We start from the raw sequence: 22344 nt of genomic DNA on the forward strand, positions 1-22344 counted from the left end.
GTTATTTATTTATCCCCCCCCGGTCCCCTCTCGCTGACAGGGCTCGATCCGGCCGTTGCAGTGCTCGGTGCTGGCTGCAAAGGGCCCCGGGGAAGTTTCTTGCTCCCAACGCCCTTCCCGGGGGGGGGGGAAGAGGTTTTGGGTTGTTTTCTGTTAGTTTTTTTTTTAAGCTTCCCTCCCCCCCCGTCTGGAAGGAGGGGGGTCTCGCTCGCACCTCCCTGGATGGTGCGGTAGAAAGGAGGGGAGTGAGGGGGTGGGAGGGGGGGCTCGTGGTGGGAGGCTGCCGCGGCTGCTGCTCCTGCATTGGTGTCTCCCCTATGGACGAAAACAGCCCTCTGTCTCCCAAGGCAAATGCTTTCAGTATCGCCTCTCTGATTTCAGTCGCCGCCGCCGCCGAGCAAGCAGGGAAGGGAGCGCTGGAGGAGAGTCGCGGCGGCCGCAGCGCGCCCGCCCGCCCCGGCTGCCGCCCGCAGAAGATGCACTTCAGCACCGTCACCAGGGACATGGAAGGTGAGCGCCGCCTCGGCCCCGCAGCGCTGCGGGGACGGGACCCCCCCGGCCACCGCGTCTCGGAGTGTTTTCACGCGTCCCGGCGTGGCGGCAGGGCCGGGAGGAGCGCACGGAGCGCGGCCTGCCCGCGGGGCCGCTCGGAGGTGGCTTTGCCGTGCCCCCCGGCACTCCTGGGCCCCCGCAGCCCTCCCTTGGAGAATAAGGCTCTGCCTGTGCCCCGGTGGCGGCTTGCGACGGCTTCGCCGCTTGGACCCGCGTCTCCTCGGAGGTGCTGGAGCATCCTCCGACAGCGCTGGCCGTGCCCGGGGCAGCGGCGGGCCGGGGCTCGGCTCCCCCCGGCTCTGCGGCCCCTCTCCGGCCTGGGGTCCGCGGCGGAAATAACTCAAGAGACCCTCAGGACTTCGAGGAGCTTTTCAGCATCGGAGGGGATGCGAAGGAGCCGTCCGTTCCCCGGGGCGGCCTGTCATGCGCCGCGGGGCCCGCTCGGGCCGGTGGCCGAGGGCTGAGTGGCCGGGGCTGTCCCGGCGCTCCTCGGCGCGGACCCGGAGCTTTGCTCTGGTCCCCGTCTGTTCCCCCTTTCTCGCCCGGGGATGGAAAGAAGGGGGGATTGCCAAACCAGATCCGTCTTCCCCTGTCAGCAACGGCCCGGCAGCCCCAGAGCGAGGGGACGTTACCTGCAACTCCGTAGCTACATGGAAATAAGAACCGGTTTCTTTCTTTGAGTTCCCCCCTCCTCCTCTCTTTTTTTTTTGGGGGGGGGTGACTGGGGGGGGAGTTTGCTTTGTCCCAGATCGTGTGCGGAAAGGGAGGCCTTCTGCAGAGATACCACGGGCTCTGCACCGCCGCGGCTCTTGGCAGATCTCTCGGGTTTGCAAAGGAGAAAAAAAAAAAAAAAGAAGAAGAAAAAAAAGTAAAAAAAAAAAAGAGCCGAGGCAGGCAGGCAGCGGGAGCAGCGAGCTCCCCGCCTGCCCCGGGGGGAGCGGGGCTGGGGCCAAGCAAAGCGGAAAGGGGGAGGCGCCCCGCTGGGCTGGGCGCGGGGCAGGAGAGGAGGCGGAGGGCACCCCGCGGAGCCGGCGCGGCGCGGAGGCGGGGGCCGCGCGGAGCGGCGCGGAGCTGGGGGGGAAAGCGGGAGCCGGAGCGGAGCCCTGACCGCCTGTTTTTGGAATGATTTCAGCTATCTCCAGCCCCTGGCTCACCCAGCTGTCCCATTTTTGCGATGTTGCAGCTTTCACGGCCAACAGCCTGAGCAGCCTGAACGCCTCCGGGGGGTACCACCTCTCCCCCTCCCCGGGGGACCCGTACGGACAGCATGAGCCGCCGCACTACGAGCCCTGCACGGCTCAGCAGCACCCGCACCCGCCGCCCCAGCCCCAGCACGGCTACCCCTTCGGAGGGGCGGCGGCGGCGGCCGGGGCCAACCCGCCGCCCCCAGGCCCCGAGCAGCCCGAGGGCGCTGGGGGAGCCGCCGCGGGGCCGGCCGCCGTCTCGGGCTGCTCCGCGGGGGCGGCCGCTGCGGCCAAGGCACCGGTGAAGAAGAACCCGAAGGTGGCCAACGTGAGCGTCCAGCTGGAGATGAAGGCGCTGTGGGACGAGTTCAACCAGCTGGGCACCGAGATGATCGTCACCAAGGCCGGCAGGTCAGTGCGGAGCCCCCGAGCGGCCCCGGCTCTCCAGCCGCTCCCCCCGGCCGCGGGCACCCGGGCTAGCCGGGGCGGGAGGGCCCGGCCGCGGGCCCGGCCGGAGGCGGTTGAATTCGTGGTTTAGGTGGAAATCGAGGCTGGCCAAGGGCGAGCTGCGGAGCGGCCCGGCCCGGCGGTTGCCGTCATTTGATCCTAGCGCTTCTCCCGGGGTGAAATGTGCGAGCTCTTGCCGCCCGAAGGCCTCGGGTGCTGCGGGGAAGAACGCGGGGCTCCTGCGGGCTGGAGGCGAAGGCGTGCGGGGGGCGGCGGGCAGGGCGGCCCGGCCCGGCCCGGGGGAGCCGCGCCGAGCGCTCCGCCGCCGGATTTCACTCCCGCTGTGCTCCGCCGGGCGCCTTCGGCTTTCGGTTACCCTGCACGGGACTTAAACCCGTGTTTGCGGAGGACACTGTGCTCCCGGAGCGAGTGAAAACGGCACAGGGAGGAAAGAAAAAAGCAAACCAAACGAACCCGTGCAATACCTGTAACTGAATAGATTTGTAGCACGGTCAGATCTTTTCCTTAAGGCGGGGACGCAAACAGACCCCAATTCTGCACCTCGAAACGCCTTCCAGGGCTGTTGCCTTTCCCGGCTGTCGAGTAACGAGCCCGGCCGAGCCCGTCTCTCCTCGGCCCTTCTCCGGCCGCTGCGGCGCGGTTCCGCCGGTGGCTCGGCGGGCCGGGGCCGGGACCCCGCTCCCGGCCAGGGAACAAAGAAGGGGCTGATGCGACCGCGTTAGAAACGAGCAAAACTGGGGGGGGGGGGGGGGGGGAAGTGGAGCCCCAATTACGCTTGTTAATTACTGCATTTAATTGCGATCGCCGGGAAGCGCCGTGGCCGCGGCGGCTCGGGCAGAGCTGCGGTGCTTTCCCTGCGCGGGCAAACGCTGCCTTCGGGGCCGAGAGCGCATTGCTCGGGGTCTGGTCTCTTCCCTTGATTCAAAGCGATCCGGCGGGGGGAGAATAGAAAAACAAACAAATTAACAAATCCCTCGGTGCTTGCTCTCAGCCCCGGGGAAGGCTGCAGCCGGAGCCCCGGGCACTGCCGTAGCCCTGTCGCCGGGGCAGGAGGGCGCAGCGCGGCTGGTTGGGCTCCACTCCGAAAGGGCCCAGCGCAAGCGGTGACCGCGGCCGTGCGCTCCCGCTCTCCCTCCACGGTTTTGAGGGTCCTGAAGGTGCAAAAAATGAAATATATTTTTATATGTCCAGTTGCATTTATTTTTAAATTAGCAATTTACTAAAATAAAAAAATCACCGCCGTGCCCGGTGGGAAGGCAGCCGGCGGAGGGGCCGGCGCTGCGCTGCGGAGCCGCGGGCGTGATTTCCCGCAGACGGTGCCTACCCCGGCGCCGGGTCGCGCAGCCCGCTGTCTCCGGCTGCGGCCCCCGGACCCGGCGCCGGGCTCGGCACTGCTTTCCTTAGCGGAAAAGGTCGTTCAGGCTGCAGGCGGAGGCTCTCTGCAAACAGCTCTTCGATCTGGCTTTCTTCGCTCTCCCAGGACAGTGAAGGGATTGCAAATACCCCACTCCAAAAGGGCTCAACAATGAACCAATTCGATTTGAATCAGGGGCTTTTCCCCCCTCCTCTTCGTTTATTTTATGACATAGACAAATGTCCAGACAGGCGGGTAAAAACAGAAGAAAACGGGGTAAAACGAGCAGGAAAAGGCTCAGGGAAGGCGCTGCAAAGCCTGTTGTCTCCCCGCGCCTCTGGGCTGGCCCTGCTGTTTGTCTAGGTGGGTCTTATCATCTCGGGTTGTTTGTTTTAAAACTAAGTTTTGAAACAAGAAACACCGGAACTGAAGCTAATGGGGGCTTTTACACCTTTAAAAATAATAATAACGGAGGGAGCGATTGAAAACGTCCTCCAGAATTTGCTAAAGCGTTACAGAGAGGGAGACGCAGCCACACAATCCTGATGCTGCCCGGCAGTACCGGGCCCGGAATGGAAGGAGCTGCGGGGACAGAGCCCGGCTGCCCCATCGCCCCGGTGAAGGCAGGCAGCCTTTCCTCGGCGCAGAGCAGCGGCACACAACCAAAAAAGCCCCGGGAAGATGCACAGCAGGTCCGGCCGTGCGCCCCGAGAACGAGCCGGGGGGGGGCTCTCGATATCCGGGTTTGATCGGGTTGTTTTTTCAGGGGGTGTTGGGAGTTTGGTTTTTCAACTGCTGCAAACGCCCTTCCCGAAATGCCGCCCGTTGTCGCTCGCTTGGTTTCCTACTCGGGAAAAAAAAAAATATATCAAACAAAACCGAAGCCGTAACGACCACCGAAGCGAGGGCGCATCTTCGGCGTGTCCCGCCGGGCAGCCGCGGGCCGGGCCCTGGCCCCTTCCCTTAGCCCACCCCCGATCGCATTTGCCCCGCTGCCCCTCGAAGGAGTCGTACCCTCCCTGAGCGAGCGTGGGACCCGCGTCCCGGCTTAGCCTGGGGTCCCTGGAGGTTTGCGCGGAGCAGAGCAGTGGGGACAGCCCCGGGGGCCGACCCGCCCTGCCCGGGAGCCCTGGGCTCCCTCCCGCTCTCCTTTCGCCTCGCAAAGGTGTGGGGACCAGGAGTCCGATCGGGATCTGGCAACGAAGCGGAGCCGGGAGGGGGCTCGCTCGGAGATCGCAGTTGCCCTCTAGTCCCTGCCCGCCGGGGGTGCCTGTCCCCCTCCGGTCTGCGGGCAGTCTCTCCCTAGCTCCAGGGACCACGCTGCTGCCCTAACTGCTGTTTTAAAACAGGCGCAGATTTGGAGGGGGAAGAAGTTGCAGAAATGGGAACTCGGTTCCCTCGCGTTGTCCGCAGGAGGGTCTAGATGTGCCCCCCCCCGGGCTGCCCGAGCCTCCCGGGGCTCTGCCCTCGGCTCAGGTGTGGGTCCGGAGATGGGGTAATCCCTTGCATCTGCCTCAAATCGGCTCAGCTGGAAGGATGGGGAAAACGCGGGGAGGAATTTTTTTCACTTGTGTCTCCCCTTGGCACAGGGGGAGGTGGTGGTGCTTGTTCCCCCCCCAGCCCCTGCGTACCGCCGCGGCGAGGCATTTCGGGTGTCTGACACGAGCGGCCCCGGAGCCGGCGGAGAGGCAGTGCCGCCCAGCGCTGCCCCGGCTCGTCCTTCGGGATGCTGCCGGGGGACGCGGCAGCCCCTCTCCTCACGCTGCCCGGCCGCATCTGCCGCCGGGGCAGACAGAGGGGAAGGGCCGGGAGGGCTGCGGGGGTCCTCGGGGCTCCCTGCTGCCCCTCAGCTCAGCTCTCCTCTTCTCCTCTCCGTGCCAGGCGCATGTTCCCCACCTTCCAGGTGAAGATATTCGGGATGGACCCCATGGCTGACTACATGCTCCTCATGGATTTTGTCCCTGTGGACGACAAGCGATACCGGCAAGTATCTCCATGCATCCCCCCGCGCTGCGCCCCTGGGCCCGACACGTGTTGGTGTGAGAGAAGGAGGAGACGCGGGATGCGGCCGCCCTGGGGTCCATTTCACACGATTGCAACGAATTCGGGGCCGGGAGCAGCTCGGCTGCGTGGGGCGCAGACCTGTAGGGCCCCCTCGGTTTTCTCCCAGCACCTGCAGTGGCAGGGGCCAGACCAGCGCGGGGTGGGCAAAGTGCAGGTTTCTGTGGGGCAGCAGGGCAGAAGCCGCCTTGTCCTGCCCACAAAAGCCCTCCCCGTCCCACTGCTCCCCGTCTCCACCCAGCTAACACCTGTTCCCCCCTAACAAATATCCCCCTGGTGCTCTTTGAGTGCCGTAGCCTCTCGGCTGGGGCAGGTGGCCCCACGGGTGCTGGCCCCATGGGTGTCCCAGGACTGCGCCGAGCCCACTGGGTGCTTGGGTGAAGAGAGTGGATTTTGTGCTCTGGAAAGGCACCGTCTGTCCGAGCCACAAAACCCTGCCCTTGTTTCCAGCGGCAGTGTAGGAAGGCCTTGGAAACTGGCGACTCGCAAGGCAGCGATGCGGTCTGGTTTGCAACCCCTTTAATTTAAAGACAGTGAAAGGCGCATTATGTATTTAGCTTCAGATCAGGACGCCAAGCAGGCAGCCCGTGTAGGAATCGCAGGGTCCGATATATAAATATTTAGACAGATATCCAAATTCTCAGGGCGTCCTAGAAATGTTTGCTTGTCAAGGGAAGTGGGATATATAACATCCAATTGAGTATATCTTTAAAAAGTAATGTTTCTGCTCAAATCCAATGGTGTCTAATTCCCCCTGTGCAAACACTGGCTTTTAAAGTAAACACGTGTATAGAAGATTGGTTTCTCTGTTTTAAATGTTACTGTTGAATATGTACTTTGAAAGAATGAAACAAGGCTGCTAAACTCTGGACCTGCTATTAATCTACACATAAATTTCTACTCTTCACTTAAAAGCCAGAACATTACTGTATAGAGGGCTCCCTTTCACCCTTTTTTTTTTTTTTTTTTTAGAGGAAGGGGGAGCTTTTGTGGCTTCTCTCCCAAATCTGCGCAGGTAGCTATAAATTTCCTCCGTGCTGCAGATTCCTCTCCCGCCAGTTCCATCAGCGGCCTGATAACATATTATTTGCCTCCCGCAACGATTCTGGCTGTGGAGAGGAGCTCATTCCTCTCGTTGCCATAGGAAGCGGGAGTGATGGGGAAGGCGGTGCTTCCCCCTCGCTGGGCCGGGGGAACCCTCCCGGGCTGGATCCTGCGGGGACATGGGGTGCTGCAGCCCCGCGGGGTGCCGCTGCAGGGGGTGGTGGTGGGACCCCCCGGGCTGCGGCTGAGAGTGCTTTCCCGTCCCGGCAGGTACGCCTTCCACAGCTCCTCCTGGCTGGTGGCCGGCAAAGCCGACCCCGCCACCCCCGGGAGGGTGCATTACCACCCGGACTCCCCGGCGAAAGGGGCGCAGTGGATGAAGCAAATCGTTTCCTTCGATAAGCTCAAACTGACCAACAATTTGCTGGATGACAACGGGCATGTAAGTGTTCCCGGGGGAAGGTGTCAGACACGGGGCTGCACCGGGGGGAGCTCCCCGAGCCGTGATTCCCGTGGGGTGCCCCTGCCCGCGCCCCTCCCCGGGAGCTCCGTGCCCCCGTCCTGCCCCAGCTCCGCGGCTGCCCCCGGCAGGGGAGCTGGCAGGGCCGGGGGCTGCGCTCTCCTCTCTCGATGCTCCGCCTGGATCAGTTATTGTCTCCTTGCTCGTTTTATCATTCAGATCATTTTGAACTCCATGCACAGATACCAGCCGCGTTTTCACGTGGTCTACGTGGACCCCCGGAAAGACAGCGAGAAATACGCGGAGGAGAACTTCAAAACTTTTGTCTTCGAGGAGACGCGCTTCACAGCCGTGACCGCCTACCAGAACCACCGGGTGAGGCGGCAGCGGGGCCCGGGGCAACGAAAAAAGGGGGTTGGGGTCGCCCCGGAGGTACCCCGGTACGGGAGCGCCTGGCGCTGGCTCAGCCCCTTTGCCCGGCTCCCGGGCTGAAGGCCAGGCTGCGGGTGTCCGGCGGGGGTGCCGGGGGGTGTTCCCGCCTCCTCCTCCCCATCTGCTAAACCCATTCCGGGGCAGCGCAAGGAACCCGATAGCCGGGGAGCTGCGCAGAGCTGCATCGCTTCGCTCCGAGGAAGCGACGTGAGCTCCAGCCCCATCGCCAGCTTCCCTCCGCCCGGGGGGGGGCTTCATTACCTATGTAAACCCGAGACTGGGGCTAGTTGGGAAACTACAGGCTTCCCGCTGCGAAATGTCGCTCACAATTTGTTTGGCTAAATCTCTAATATTTTACTTCTCTAAGCTCGTAGCGGTCTGTTCCTCCCCAGACACAATGATATGTTAAAAAACGAAACAAAACGAAAGAAAACAACCCACCCCCCCTAATCTGATGTGGATTTCTGGGCAGCAGTTAATCCAATTGCTTCTTTAAATCGCATCAGTGTAATGTAAAGAGCAGGAATCCCAGCTGCGAGTGCAAATACGATTTAATAGCAGGGGGGTTTTAAGCGCTGCTCCGCACTGCCTCGCTCCCTGCCGCAGCCCTCACCAGGGCTGGGTCCTGGGGCTGTCCCCAGGCAGCCGACTGCGGGGCCACCCTCTGCAGTGGCTCCCAGCAAATCGACCCGGGGTCCCCCCGGGATGCTGCGGTCAGGCCGGCACCCCGCCCCGGAGAGGCGGCAGGGCCAGAGCAAGGCTGTGCCTTTAAGGGGCTCTGGAGTCCCTTCCCGGCTGGCATTTGCCTGATGGCTCCGGACAGCTGCTCTTTCTCTCCTGCTTTCTATCAGTTTGACCTCTAAGGCTGGAACTGTCACTGAGGGGCTTAAAGTTTGTTTTTCAACCCATTCCGGAAACTCACAATCACATACTTTATCCGTGGATTTGCTTAAATATAGAAAATGTCCTGCCTTCTCTCCGGCGAATTAAATAAATACATAAGTATGATTTATCCAGTGATTTGTCTTAGCTGCTCCAGTGGTGACCCATATAATGTGGCATTTTCTTACAAGTGCATTTACACAGCTTTTGCAGCCGACTCGGGCTGCCTCTCCCTTCGCCTTGAACTCGTATTAGATAGCGTACTAGCCCGCATTTTCTAACAGGGGGAAAGCACATGTTTGTGCTCCGTGGCAGAGCGCACCCCGGCTCCACTGGCCACCTGGGCCCTCTCCGTTACGCCAGGCACTGCTGACTCCCTAAGCCCGCTCAGGGACACGCTCGCTGTCTGACCGGGGAGCCCTGTGTGTGCCGCTTTGAGACATTTCCCCACTTCTCCTTACAGATCACGCAACTGAAGATCGCCAGCAATCCTTTTGCCAAGGGATTCAGAGACTGCGACCCTGAGGACTGGTAAGGCTGCATCTTTATTGACTACAACTACACCCCACTCTCGCCCCCAGTTTAGCATGCACCTGCCCAACTTACATTTGCACAAGGCTTGCATGGAGTACACTGGGTACACTGGGTTGGGCCCCGTTGGCCAGCTGCAGCTCACAGCAGCAGTGTTCCAAGTGCTCATTCTGTTGGACCATCGGCTCCGTATCACTTCTCCCCTTCTTCTTCCAGGCCCAGGAATCACAGGCCAGGGGCCCTTCCTCTCATGAGTGCTTTTGCCAGATCCCGGAATCCAGTCTCTTCCCCAGCCCACCAGAATGGGTCAGAGAAAGGTGAGAGCCCCAAACAGCCGGGTCAGCCTGCCACCCCGGGCCTGCTGGCCTGCACGGCCAGCCTCAGTGCATGTGTGCTTGTGGCCAGCCTCGCGCACCGTGCTGGTGCACAGCTGCCTGCAGCGGGCACAGCTCCATTGCTAATGAGCTTTGCGCTACCGCCTATTTTTTAAACAAAAATAGCCACCTTCATAGCCTAATGCATTCTTCCTAGGTCTAAAACACTCACTGTTGTTGTGCTTAACCAACTTTGCTGCTTTAAAAAACACCGTCCTTTTACTTTAGTGTCCCATTTTTGACTTTTCGGCTGCAAGTTCAGCTTTTCAGGCAGGGATGCAGCGAGGGCCACGGGCTCCTCCTCGCATTGCCCTTTTAACGCACCTCGGCAGCGCGTTCAGGGCCGACCCGCTCCCATTCAGGAGCTGCAGTCAGGTCGAACAGCACCTCTGCCCATTGACTCCTTTTCCATTATGCAGAGCAAACAACTGCAAAGACAACCGAGGGCTTTTCTTCCAGCACACTCCGGGCCTGCAAAATAAAGGGAAGTCTGTATTTGTTTAGTGTTACACAATTGCAAAAATGCGAGGCGTGTACCAGCTTGTCAGTCAATCCAGCTCCGTTTATCGCAGTCGGAAGGTCCTGTCCCACAAGCCCCGGTTCCTGCTGCACGCTGCTGCGCGCTTCGCTTGCGAGCCTCGCTTTTCCCTTCGCGCGGCGCTTTGTTATTTATTTAAATTTATTCTTGAAAGCCTGGCCCGTGGGGGGCGGCGGTGCTGACGCTGTGTGCCCCCGCAGATGCTGCCGAGAGCCGGCGGGAGTACGAGCGGGAGGCGGCCGGCGGGACGCCGCTGCACGCCGAGGCCGCGCACCAGCAGCTCATGTCCCGCGTGCTCAGCCCCGCGCTGCCGGGCGGCGGCGGCGGCCTGGTGCCCCTGGGCGGCGCGGGCGGCGGCCGGCCCAGCCCGCCCCACCACGAACTGCGCCTGGAGCCCGCCGCCTCGGAGCCCCTCCACCACCACCCCTACAAGTACCCGCCGGCGGCGGCGGCCGCCTACGACCACTACCTGGGGGCGAAGAGCCGGCCCGCCCCCTACCCCCTCCCCAGCATCCGCGGGCACGGCTACCACCACCACCACCATCACCACCACATGAACGCGGCGGCTGCGGCGGCGGCGGCGGCCGCCAACATGTACTCGTCGGCCGGCGCGCCCGCCAACTACGACTACGGGCCCCGATAACGGCGCCGCCGACGGCGCGAGAGACTGCGCCGGCCGCGCGTGCCGCGACCGTTACCGTCCTCCCCCGCTTCCCGCCTTTCCCTCTCGTCCCGTTTTACGAGTGAGCTGATAGGCCAGCTTGACCTGATCGACAGTCGGAGAGCCCAATCGCAGGCAGCCGGGGCCCCTGTCCCGCTCCGCACCCGTCGGCGGGCCGTGAGGGCGGGCGGCGGCCGGGGCGCGGCGGGTGCTGCGACCCGCAGCTGCACTTTGAGAAATGAAGCCATATGCCGTTATCTCCCTTCTCCCTGCCCCCGAGCCTCCCTTCTTGCGGATGCCCCACCAGTGCGCCGGGCACTGAGGACAGCCGGGCCGCTGGGAAGCGGTGGGAGGACGGGGAAGCGGCAGCGGCGAGGTAACTTGCCCCATTCTCACTCGCCCGCCGGGTCTTCTGATGGAGATTTGGTGTTGCCACCGGTTTTGGCGGTGCCGCGGGTGTTTGCCAGCCCAGCGGGACGTGTAACGTTGGCCCCGAGCAGGGAGGGCTGCGGGGCTGGCCGTGAGCACCGCCGGACACCAGCCCCCGGCAGCGGCGGGCCCCGGGGGCGGCGTGTGACTCCGCACAGGGCGGTGTAAGTCTCTCGTGCCTCGGGGACGCTCGGCCTCGTTCAGAGTTGGCCCAGGTGGTTCTTGGAGGAGACTGTTAAAGGAAGCGGAGTTTAGCTTACGGGGGGCACTTTGAATCTTCACTGTCAGAACGAATTGTCCACCTCTCCCCCGGTCCTGACCTGCTCGTGAGCTTTGGGGTTCGTTTGGGAAACTTGACCACAACAGCGTTTTCTGAAGCTGTTGAGAAGAGCCCATGGCCAAGAGCACAGCCATGTACAGCTTCTTGTTTTCACAACAATGGATGCTGAGGTTTAAAAGCCAGCCTGGGGGTGGGGGGAATACCTGCAGAGTTTAGGTTGTGTATTCTCAGCGATAGCTTGTAGGCTGGCTGCTTCCCAGGCAGCCTCACAGTACTGCCTTCCTACATCCTTTCCCGAGCTCTTGATGCTGTCCCGTTGAGGTGCCTTTTAGAGGAACTTAAGGGTTTTTTACCCAGAATGCCTCACCCCTTATATTTGGCTGACCCCAAACTGCAGTAGTCCCAAAGCACCTATTCTGCACCGACCTGCTTGCTGCATCTTCCCTCTTAGAACTGGTAAGTACTTTTTTTCTTTTTCCTTTGACATCTTCCTTCAGTAGCCTCTCCTTAGTGTTGAAAAGATGAGCTTGTTCATCACGGTTTCTTCAGTGATGTGTTTTGAATAGTTGGGTTGTGTTTTTTGTCAGGTGCTCACCGAATGGCAGTCCCTTTGTGTTCAGAGAAGGTATTGAACAGCTCCTCAGCTGTGTTGGTATACAGTATTATGAACACTTTTCTGATTCTTCCACGTGACTCTATGAAAAGAAGGGGGTTATTTTTTTTTAAAGTCCTCTATTCATCCATGTTTGTGCATTTTCACTACAAACCTTTTAAAACATAATCCTTCCCTTGTGCAGGTGGCAGTGTTAATAGCAATGTTTATTCTGTCTCTGGCAGTGGGCTTTGGGCTTCCAAATTTTTTTTTGGAAGGGTTTAAGAAGGGATACAGGCTAACATGAATATTTTATGTAATATTTTTTTCTGTTATAAAAAAATATCTCTGGATCTATGAAAAAGACTTGTGCAAGAAATGTATTTTATTTGACATTTGCAGTGAATTGTGAGATTCTTAGTGTCTGACTAAATCATAATTAATGTTCTCAGAACGGCTGATGTAAAATAGCCTTGTGCTTATTATTAGTCAGTGGGAAATGGCTCTCGGACGTGCTCTGTTGCTTTGCCGCTGTTATTTCAGAGTTTTCAGTATGATTTGTTATCTGTAAACTGATTAGTGCCAAAGCTTTGGTCAAACGTTTAATGAAGTTGTTATATTTATTATTTCTTTCAAAGATTATACGAACACTTTTTTTTGTCCTTGATAGTTACAGTGTAGGAAAAAAAGTGAAGACAACCAAAGAATCATATCTGCAAACAGTGTAGATAAATGTAGATATTTGTAGATATATGTAGATAATCTTATTTCATTTAAATTGAAAAGACATTGGACAGTGACATTTATAAATGTTTTTTCTCTTCTTTCTTTCTTTCATTTCTTGTTTGATTACTTGTGTGTATTTGTCAGTTTGTCTGCTCTGAAGTCTAAACCTCCCCTACAACATGAGGTCGCTTAAATAAGGAGGGATCCTAAACTAGCTTTGGTTAGTCTGAGCAAATAGTGAATCTCCGTAGACGATTGCTCCCTCCCTTCTTGCTCTGTGGTTGCCAGAGCTGCCCATGGTTGTAGCGATCTGCCATTATGCAACAGCTTGCAGGGTTGGGGTCTCAGGTTGAACTGGATTGTATTGGTAAGCACCTGTTCTCTTTAAACACACGTAGAGTACTGCAAGAAGTGCCGCTGGCTCTCAGTACAGGCTGGCCACATGCCTTTTCCAATGTACTTTACTGCACAAGAGCTGAGAGGACTGCATGACCCAAGACACCAGGACTAAACTGTGCTCTTACAGAAGGTGGCTCAAAGTCCTTGCCTTGATTGGGGGAATTTTAATTTATCTCCGTTAGAAGAAGAGAAAATCACAGAACTTCAGCCTATGGCTGTGGGCCCTCGGGATCACTAGTCTATCCTCAGTGCTAGAAGAACCACTACAGAAGTCCTGTGTCTGAATGAGAAGGAGAGACCATGCAGCTGCATCAAGACTAAAGTTTTAACTATGAAAATGGTATTTCTAACCTTGCTTTTAGGCCATCAGCATGCAAGGTGCTTATATACGTTAGTACTAAGCACGTTAGCAATCCATTTCATGTCATGTTTTAGTCCTTAAATCAAGGTTCCTTGGGTCTTTGACTAGTGTTTCCACCTTGTGTAGCTATGTCTGTCTCACCGAATGTGAGTGTTCTAGATATGGAAAGCAAGCAGTGTTATTTTTCCATCACAACAAGAAATCCACTTCAAACAAACAAAAACCCCATAACACTGCACATTGAGTAGCAGAAGCCTTTTGAAAATCACAGAAAAGCTGTAACACTTTAATATCATGTTACCTGTCAGCCGGTTAGTCAAGGTTTATCATGTACAGGCCATGCCTTATCTATATGTATTGCAGTTTCATTTGAAAAATGACTTTGTATGATTTGATTACATCTATGTTTAAACTTCACGCAGTACATGCTGTCACCAAGGTCCATGGCAGATGCTTGGATAGAAGGCTGCAGTATTTCCAGACAATACTTCCACTTATGGTCGCCTCAAGTCACACGTTACACTGTGTATTTAAAAGCTTCTGGTAAAACAGGCCCAAGCACAGAGGTTACAAGCACCCTTTGTCTCTTCCGAACAGGGCTAGAGAATAAATTTGCCATGTGGCTCCATTGTCCAGAGGTACAGGCTGAATTTACTGATTGCTCCAAAGGTCTGAAGACTGCGTCACTTACCTCAGTGGATAAATACAGGGTTGGGCACCCACAGGTGAAACAAGGGAGGTCTTTGCTTGGTCACTTACCCCAAACACTGGGGATAGCTCAGGTTTTCAGGAATGTTTTTGTGGTGGTGGTGGTGGTGTTTTTTTTTTTCGTTGCTATTGGATCTGACTAAATTCAATGTAGGATAGGAGCATGGGGGTGAGACTTCTGTGTGCTTGCAGCGTTCATGAACACTGTTTATGCATTTCATGGATGTTCTTTTCAATCTTTCCTCCTGTTCATGGCCACCTTAGAACTGCTTTGGGTGGAACTGTGAAGGTGGTCCCCAGCAGATGTCACTCAGCATCATGGGGCATTGGCATCTCAGTCAATCTCCAGCACTCATACGCATGGCCATTGTCAGGGAGCAAGTACTCTGGTTCCCTTCATGCTACAGTCTGTGTAACAGTGGGTTGCAGTGCGGAGAATGACCCAAGGGCTGCAGTAAGCATAAAAAGGCATTTTGCAGCCACCAGGCCATGGGGGGACAGTGTGGGTGTCCCATGAGCTGGGGGCTTCCTAGTGCGCCCTTACACGGAGCCACGGCTATTGGGGCTGTGTGGCTCGGCCACCTCAGCTGGTGTGCTGTCCTCTCTGCCAAACAGACCTCACTTTCTGCAGCAAGCGATTTTAGCTTATGATGCCCGGATCCCTGGCCAAGGGCGGTCGCACCTTGATCTGGTCTGAAAGGAATAAGAAAAGCAGGTTCATTCATGCTGTGCAACAGTCAGCCTGCGTAAAGGGATCAGCTGGAAACACGTTGGGCACCCCCAGGCTGGGTTTGGGGACGGAAGCTGAGCCCTGCTGCCCGGAGGAGTGCTGGGAGCGCTAACGGAGCAGCACTTGCAAAGCAAGTTTTAGCACCTTGGTCCGAGGAGCTCAAAAAGTTGCTGTGAGCCTGTTGAACAGGGCTGGGGTGGGGGAAGAGTGTGTATGTGCACATACACGTTCTGGTTCTCGTTGCTTTTCCTTGTTCAATTTCAGGATGGGTTGAAAGCAAACGCGTTGTTGCTGGCAGGGCGGTGAGACAGCGGGTGCGACGGTGTGACCCGCCGCGTGTTAACCGGCCCGTGCAGCCGGGAGAGGCCGTGCTGGCCCGGCGGGGACGCGTGGGGACCGCGGCCGTGCCTGAAGAGCAGGCTCCCTCCAGAGGGGAGAGCCGGGCAGCGCAGGGCTGCGGCCGAAAAGGGGCCCTCAGAGAAGCGTTGCCCGAACTTGCAAATACACAGTCTGAGAGAAAAATACGGATTTGTTTTGTAAAGCAAAGATTCGAACTTTGAAGCACGCAGGCACAAATGAGGAAAGGCGGTAAGGTGTGAGTGTTAGACTCTGAGGATAATCAGCCAGCAATAATTCAGCCATTGCTGTAAGCTGGGATTACGAAGAGTCCAGTCTAGGGGTGTAGAGGCTTGTATGTGTGTATGTATGTAACTTTTTTCTAAATGTATGCAGTTTTTTTCTTCATTTAATTATTCTAATTCAATTGCTCAGTAAAATATTTAATTTACATGCGTGTTTGACACAGCTAGATTAAAGCAGATGTACCCAAAGATTTCTATTACTGGCCACTATAATGAGCACAGCGTGTGCTTATAAAATGTGCTCTCTATTAAAGTGAGACACCCATTGTCTGTGGGAATCTAGTTAGTGTATCAGAGGTTTGCTAATCTCCAAGAATAGTATTTCATACTTTTTTTTTTTTTTTCTGCCTGGTATGTTGTACACACAGTCGATGCAAAAAGCAAGAGCTAGTCCTGAAGATAAACGTTAATTTTGAAAAATAGGGATGTGTCCCATATACACTATATATGTACATGTACAAGGCTGCTTTTCAAAGTCCACCTCCCCTCAGGAAGTCTCTGTAAAGTACTGCATGTGTTGCATATACCAGAAAAATGCCCTCATTCCCCTCCATTAATAGAAATGACCTATTATAAATTTACCAAAGATACCATAGTTTTATAAATTGGCCACATATGTCTGTGTAATATATTTATTATATCACATTTCATAGCATTTCTGTTTTATGAAATTCAGCCTTGAATATGTCACATGTGTTTTGCGTATATGTGCAATAGTCGGCCAAGTATATCCAAGTAAAGTATGATAAATGTGTTCTTTCCATATGGGAAATTAAATGTTTTTCCAGATTTGTAAAATAGGTTTATGAAGAGCAGCCTATACAAAATAATTACAATAAATCACTCACTTCTATTTAGGTTAAAATTATAGATTTGAACAACTAACAAAGTGATTAAGAACAAAGCCAGAAAAATCACATTTAGGACCTAATTCTATAAGGAGTCGGAGCAGCATAGAGGGAGGAGAGCATATGCATTTCATGGTATAAAATCATGCAGACCTGTATAGCAGCTTCCATCTTGTGCTCCCAGCGTGACTCCGTAGCTGATAAAGGACAGCCTCTCGTCACCCTCCTGGGAGGATGAGCAGCTCGTACAGTGTGCCTCCCTGAGAAAGCAAATGCCGTTTTACATCTGTTCTAGCCTGAGTTCTAGTTACAGGATCTTGTAGTTCCTGTACGAAGAGCTCTCAGAGGCCATGGGTAGCTAGAGAGGGAACGGGTATGTTTTCCTGCAACTGATACGCCCTCACTGATGCTTGTTCTGGGAACTAACCCACGGGCTGTTTCAGTGGGCAGGGCAGGGCACTGCTGGTGCTAGTGCTGTGTTCTGTACCTGCCTGGGGTAGGGGTGACTGCACAAGTGCTCAAGTCACTGAAGTCCTTGGGCTGTATCTGTAAATTGCAAAAGGCAGTTAAAAATGGAAAAAACAACATACAAAACTTATGAAGCACCTTCGTGTGAGGTGCTTGCACTATTAGTTTGTCAATGGTCTTAGCTTGGCTAATGGACAAGGGCTCTGCATTTGTGTTTGCTTTTTTGCTCTGCTTGCTTAGTGCTCCTGTTGTCCCTCGTTCTGGGGGGCCGACGGTTCCCTTCTCCCTCGGTGCTCCAGCTGGCCACCTTCAGCTGCCTTTGGGCTGGGCTGCGAGCTCCAACAGCGGGCAGGCCCAGCTAGCGCTGAGTGGCGGGGTCGCAGGCGAAGCTGTCCTGTTCCCATCATCGCGACAGGGCAGAGGAGGGGGGGTGAGAGGGGAGTGCAGCGGCCATCCTCCCAGGCTGGTTTTATTTGAGCACTGCCTTACACATTTCTTTTATTTCAGCAAACATGAAGTGAGTCTTTCATTCTATTCCCTTTACTGCTTGTTGTCAACTACTTCAAACCAGATGGGCTCAAGAGATAAAACTATAAAGACTAGATGTCTCTATTTAGCGTGATGGCAAGTCTGCATGCCATCAAACTATCTGAGGCAAAAAAATCTGAAAAGACAATTCTTACCATAAGCATTACGTTAAAACTGGCCTAGATGCTCTTCTGTGAACACAGACAATGTATCCATGAATCACTGAGATTTCATATCAGCAACTTTTTTAAATACCATCAAGACAAATGCCACGTCCACGTTCTCTGCCATGTTTAAAGTTATTATGTAGGCCCAATGCACCAACCTTCCTCCTACCTATGTCAGAACACATTTATAGCTAGAAGTGCCATAGGTGCCTGGAAAATGTACCTTTGCATGCATGAGATGCCAGAGCTATGGAGCAGAACAGTGGCTCAGCATTTTAACATCCTCCCTAGGTTCCCTGAGCTGGACATAATCAGGATCAATCAGCCCTGCAGCTGGTAGGAAAGAGAGATCATTGCTGTCCAGAAAGTGCCAAAGGATTTCTATAGCTTTTTGCTCTTCTCATTTATGTATGCTGTGAAGAAAAACTGAGGAGGAAATGTCATCCAGCTGTAATCTAAATCTAATCTAACAGTTGTTTTGTTTTGTTTTAAATTAGAACTTCAAATTGTAATAGACACTGCCATGTCACTCTCCTGTAAGGAGATAGTCAGTACTGCTCTGGGATGGTTCTTCTGCAGTGCATGTGGCTGCTTCAAGACCTCAGTCCCTCTCACTGCTGTCTCCAGTGGCACTGTAACATTTGGCATTATCATAGAATTGTTTTGGTTGGAAAGGACCTTTAAGATCATCATTATGACTGTTCATAGTAGAGAAATAAATACACGCTCCTCTGGGTGAGCACAGGCTTATTTAGAGGTGTAGGCTGCGGTTTACAGGATTTCCTAGTGTCCCAACACTTAAAATAGGATGGTGGGGAGGTAAAAGCAAATACTTCTGAAACTGAAATGAGACGGTGTACAAGTTTAAAAATACAGACCTATCACTGTATCTATGCTCTAGGTACTTTTCCTCCATGCCATCCTTGTCCTTTTCCCATAAGGAATCTAGCACCTTGCTGGAGGTGGTTTGCTTCAAGGCCGTTTGTGCTTTCCAGAATCTTTATATCACCAAATTTACAGGGGCAAGTTGTTTCTTTGTTTTGATTTGCCCGCTCACCCCTCCTTTCCCCTCCTCTTACAATACTGAACTGCAAATCAAATTCCTCTGAGATGTCAGAATAAAGCAGTACACAGTAATGCTGATAGAACATACAGATATATTTCATACTATTAATCAGATGAGCAAAACATTCACAACTGAGAGATTAGGTTGCTGTGGTCCCAAATATGTGGTTTAATAATCCATTATAGGGTCAGAGTTTTTGTGATAGATTATATTGAAGGGGAATAAACCACCAATAGCTAAAACAAAATTCACCTCCTCAGACATGAGCATTAAATGTATTTGGGGGTGTGTATCACTACTAAATGTATTTGGGAGGGTGTCACTACTCTGGAACAAAATTCTTAATAGACTGAGTAAATGCAGCTGATGATAGCTTTAAAAATGCATAGGGGAGCAGATGGCTGAACCCAAACAGCCCTGTTAGTTCGTGGTGTTTGATAAGGGGCGGTGGCAAATAAAACCATGCACAAGAACAGCTGTGTCACTAGCCAGCCCAAACTCTGGCTGCTGGTCTTGTCGTGACCAAAAGGGGTAAGAGTATGTGGTAAGGTCAGGGGACAAAGGATTTGGTATCCGGAATATGGCTCCTTGCTCATGTTTTGATGTTGTTGGCAAGTTTCACAACTGGTATGCTTCAATTTAAGTCTATTTAAAAATTTACATTTCTGTCTGCTCTAGCTGATAGTGCAGACTCCAGTATGATCTTAATTCTTGATTGTTTTCTTCACATTATGAAAGAAACCTCCAGCATGCCCCAGAAGAGTAGGACAGGGATTAAATGCAGCCAGGTTTGCTTGGAAAAATTACTCTAGCAGGGGGACCCAGGCTGGAATTTCAGAATACCACAAACCACAGGAAAACCATGCCTTCTTCCTTAGTCATTGCCTTCACTTTCTTGGTAGCACACTGGTCATGCTTCAACATCAAGCTTTGTGTCTCAGTGTTGCTGTAACATTGTCTAGTATTAATCCAGGCCGTCACGTGCCATGTTTTATGTAATGATCCGTACTTTCACACCACAGACACACAGCCAGAAAAGGAAACACATTGATTTAGCACTCGGTAATCCTTGTTTAATCCCCAATCCTTTGGTTTACATCACTAACATGGCTCCTGCAGTAGTCAGGGTTCTATCTTTGTTCTTGGCAGACTGAATTAAAGGAAAGATTTATTAATTTGTAAGTTGGCTTTGTAGCTGCATCTTAAATGTGCTAAAAACCAAAGCAGTCCAGAAGCCAGTATTGACTTAACTATAAAAGTCTGCTCTTTAAAACTCAAACCTTTGCAACAATCCAAGTCAAGCTGCAGAGAGTTATTTATTGGCTTACTAGTGCAATTGCATTGTATAGGGCTAAATTTAACAGCTGTCTCATTGCAGGCCCTCGGCCTGCTTCCTTTTTCACTCATTACTACAAATACAATTAATCTTCTCTTCCCTTGCTCATCTACACCTAGGACTGCAATGCTTTGTGGCTCATGTACTGATAAGAGAAAGGGGTTGGAACTAATGGATCCATTTGCAAAAAAACGTTAGAGGGTCAGAGATCACCATTCATTCCAGTGGTGATAAATATTCCATGTAATTGCTGCACAAATGCTAGTGTTTGGGATTTATTTCTATTAGTTTACGAATGCTGGTTGCTTTCTTCCCTCTCACAGCGCCAAAGACGGTGATTCTTGGGAGGAAGCCTTTTGTAATAATATAGCTGTCATCACCTTCACTCCTGAATCCTTTAGGCCAGGTACAGGCTAGCCCTGTTCCTTTCTGGCAGGTGAGATTCCAGAGCTAACTCCAGCAGCTTAAGGTGGCTCTTTACTCACAACCTTCCTGCTAGCAAGTCAGCTGAAATCTCGAGTGATAACCATGCTCATGCTACAACTGAAAAAAGCTCTACGTTTTTTTCAGAAAATAGAATTGTTAATTTCCTAGATGCAATCAGACAGTATTTTACAGTCTATAGCAATATAGACTATCCTTCCTGTTGGAAATCATTCTACTTTGGGGAAGTTTGGGTCAGTTCCTTAAGCAAATAAACTTTTAGAAGACTAATTCACATTCAAACTATGGCATTTAGGCTCAACTCTAAAGCAACTAAGGTAGTCTGGTTGCTCATGTCAAGCAAACTATAATGTGGAAAAAAATCCCTTTACTGAGTGTTTAAATAAAATCAGTAGTGATATAAAGTGTTAATGAATTAATTGTTGTAATGTGCAAAAGTATCACATGGATAGTGCTTTGGTAATGGGAAGTAAATAAGCATAGGATGGGTCTGTTCTTGCAAGGAGCTCTGCAACATGTGTCCTTCCTCTTGAAGCTGATGAAACTCTTTACCTCTGTGTGTCTGCTAGTAAGATTACAGGTGCAGTTCATGCCCTCATTTTCAATTTGTGCTTGCATGACTGAGTTTATTTTTAAATCTACTTAGTCAGACAAACACAAATATTTAACCCACAGCAAAGGGCAGTGAGTTAGATGTGAAGGCACATAGTAATCTTTAGAGTGTCTTCCAAAAGACCTGTTAGTAAATCTAAACACCCCTTGTGAATCTCCATATTTACTTCAGACACTGACATTGACAGCAAATGGCATTTTTTTCAGAGAAAATAATATACTTAGAGGTGGTTCCTAACTTTCAGGCTCTGATCTAATAGCACTCTTACTAAGATATGAAGGATTGATCCATTCTTCCTAGGGCGCTGCCACTGTGCCAGTATCACAGTATTTGCATCAAAAGTTATTTTCCACAGTGGATGTCAGATAAACAGGCCTTCGTTAAAGACGCATTTTGTGTACTGCTCTGGGCCCTGAGGTCTGGAACTGCGTGGGGGTGGCTGTGAGCCAGCCCATCAGCCAGCCATACCAGGAGCAGAAGCCAGGCTGTGTCAATGCCTTGGAGCCTCACCGTGGCCCTGGAGCATCAGGTGCTCATAACTGGCATTCAGACCAAGGGGTGTGCTGAGCATGGAGCTGCCCTGAAATGCTGGACAGGTTTGCATCTTAGTCCCCACTCCAGTCTTGAAACTGGCTCCTCACCGCTTACACTGTGCTCTGGTGGCACAGCTGCCTTTTCCTGTTGAAAGGATGAGTGATTGTGAAATTGTTCTCATACAGCAGAATTTCACCAAGTTCTGTTTGCAGAGCACCACTCAAACGGGAAACACCAATCTCAAGGCTGCCTGTCAGGCTTCATGTGTGGTGTAGTGCGAGACAGGACAGCCAAGAGGAAATTTCTTTGCAAACTCCCTATGATGGGTCCCTTGACTGCACACAACGTTTGCTGTATTTGTTTATTTATTTGTTTATCCATGTAGATTCTGACCTACTTTAGGAAAGGGGAAAAGGCGTAAAAGAAAAGGTTTCTTCCAGCAGCAGGTTTGTACAGAAAGACTCTGTCTCATTCCATGAGGCTGCTGGCCTGGAGTGTCTTGTACCGTGTAGGTAGCTCCTCCTCTGTGTGGGAGGTGGATGATGGGTGGAGATGGAGCACTTACCACCTCTGCAACTCTGGTAGATGTAATGAACACCAGCACCTCCCCTTGACTCAGGCTCACTCAAAATTAGGCTTTAACTTTCAACTGCAGTGTGATCCTCCATGCAGCTACCGAATAGTAAAGAAATAATCAAAGAAATGCATTATTTAAAGTGTCATCACACTCCAAAATGTGTAAGGCCAAGTTTTGTTTTGAAAAGCCTGGCAACAGTATCCTGTTTCTGTGTTTTAATGGCAAGAACACTGGGCTTGGTGCTTAAGCCTTTTAGTCCAACAGTATTCTCTGCCTGTAAAGCACAGCTGGGTAGCAGACCCAGACCTTAATTTGCTTGTGCCTTTTCCCTGAAATTATTTTTAAAGTCTTTTGAT

The 22344-nt window shown here is 53.0% G+C and overlaps 1 protein-coding gene across 1 annotated transcript; it reads left to right on the plus strand.

Moving 5' to 3' along the window:
- Window positions 1-1674: 1674 nt before the first annotated feature.
- Window positions 1675-12905, plus strand: TBX1 (T-box transcription factor 1). The gene is made up of 7 exons (XM_068412591.1): window positions 1675-2147; window positions 5440-5541; window positions 6934-7105; window positions 7343-7498; window positions 8901-8968; window positions 9185-9285; window positions 10081-12905. The coding sequence occupies exons 1-7, from the start codon at window positions 1675-1677 to the stop codon at window positions 10521-10523; spliced, it is 1515 nt and encodes a 504-aa protein (XP_068268692.1). The 3' UTR covers window positions 10524-12905.
- Window positions 12906-22344: the final 9439 nt, after the last annotated feature.

The sequence above is a fragment of the Nyctibius grandis genome, chromosome 14 (genome assembly GCF_013368605.1).
Source record: "Nyctibius grandis isolate bNycGra1 chromosome 14, bNycGra1.pri, whole genome shotgun sequence".
Taxonomy (NCBI): Eukaryota; Metazoa; Chordata; class Aves; order Nyctibiiformes; family Nyctibiidae; genus Nyctibius; species Nyctibius grandis.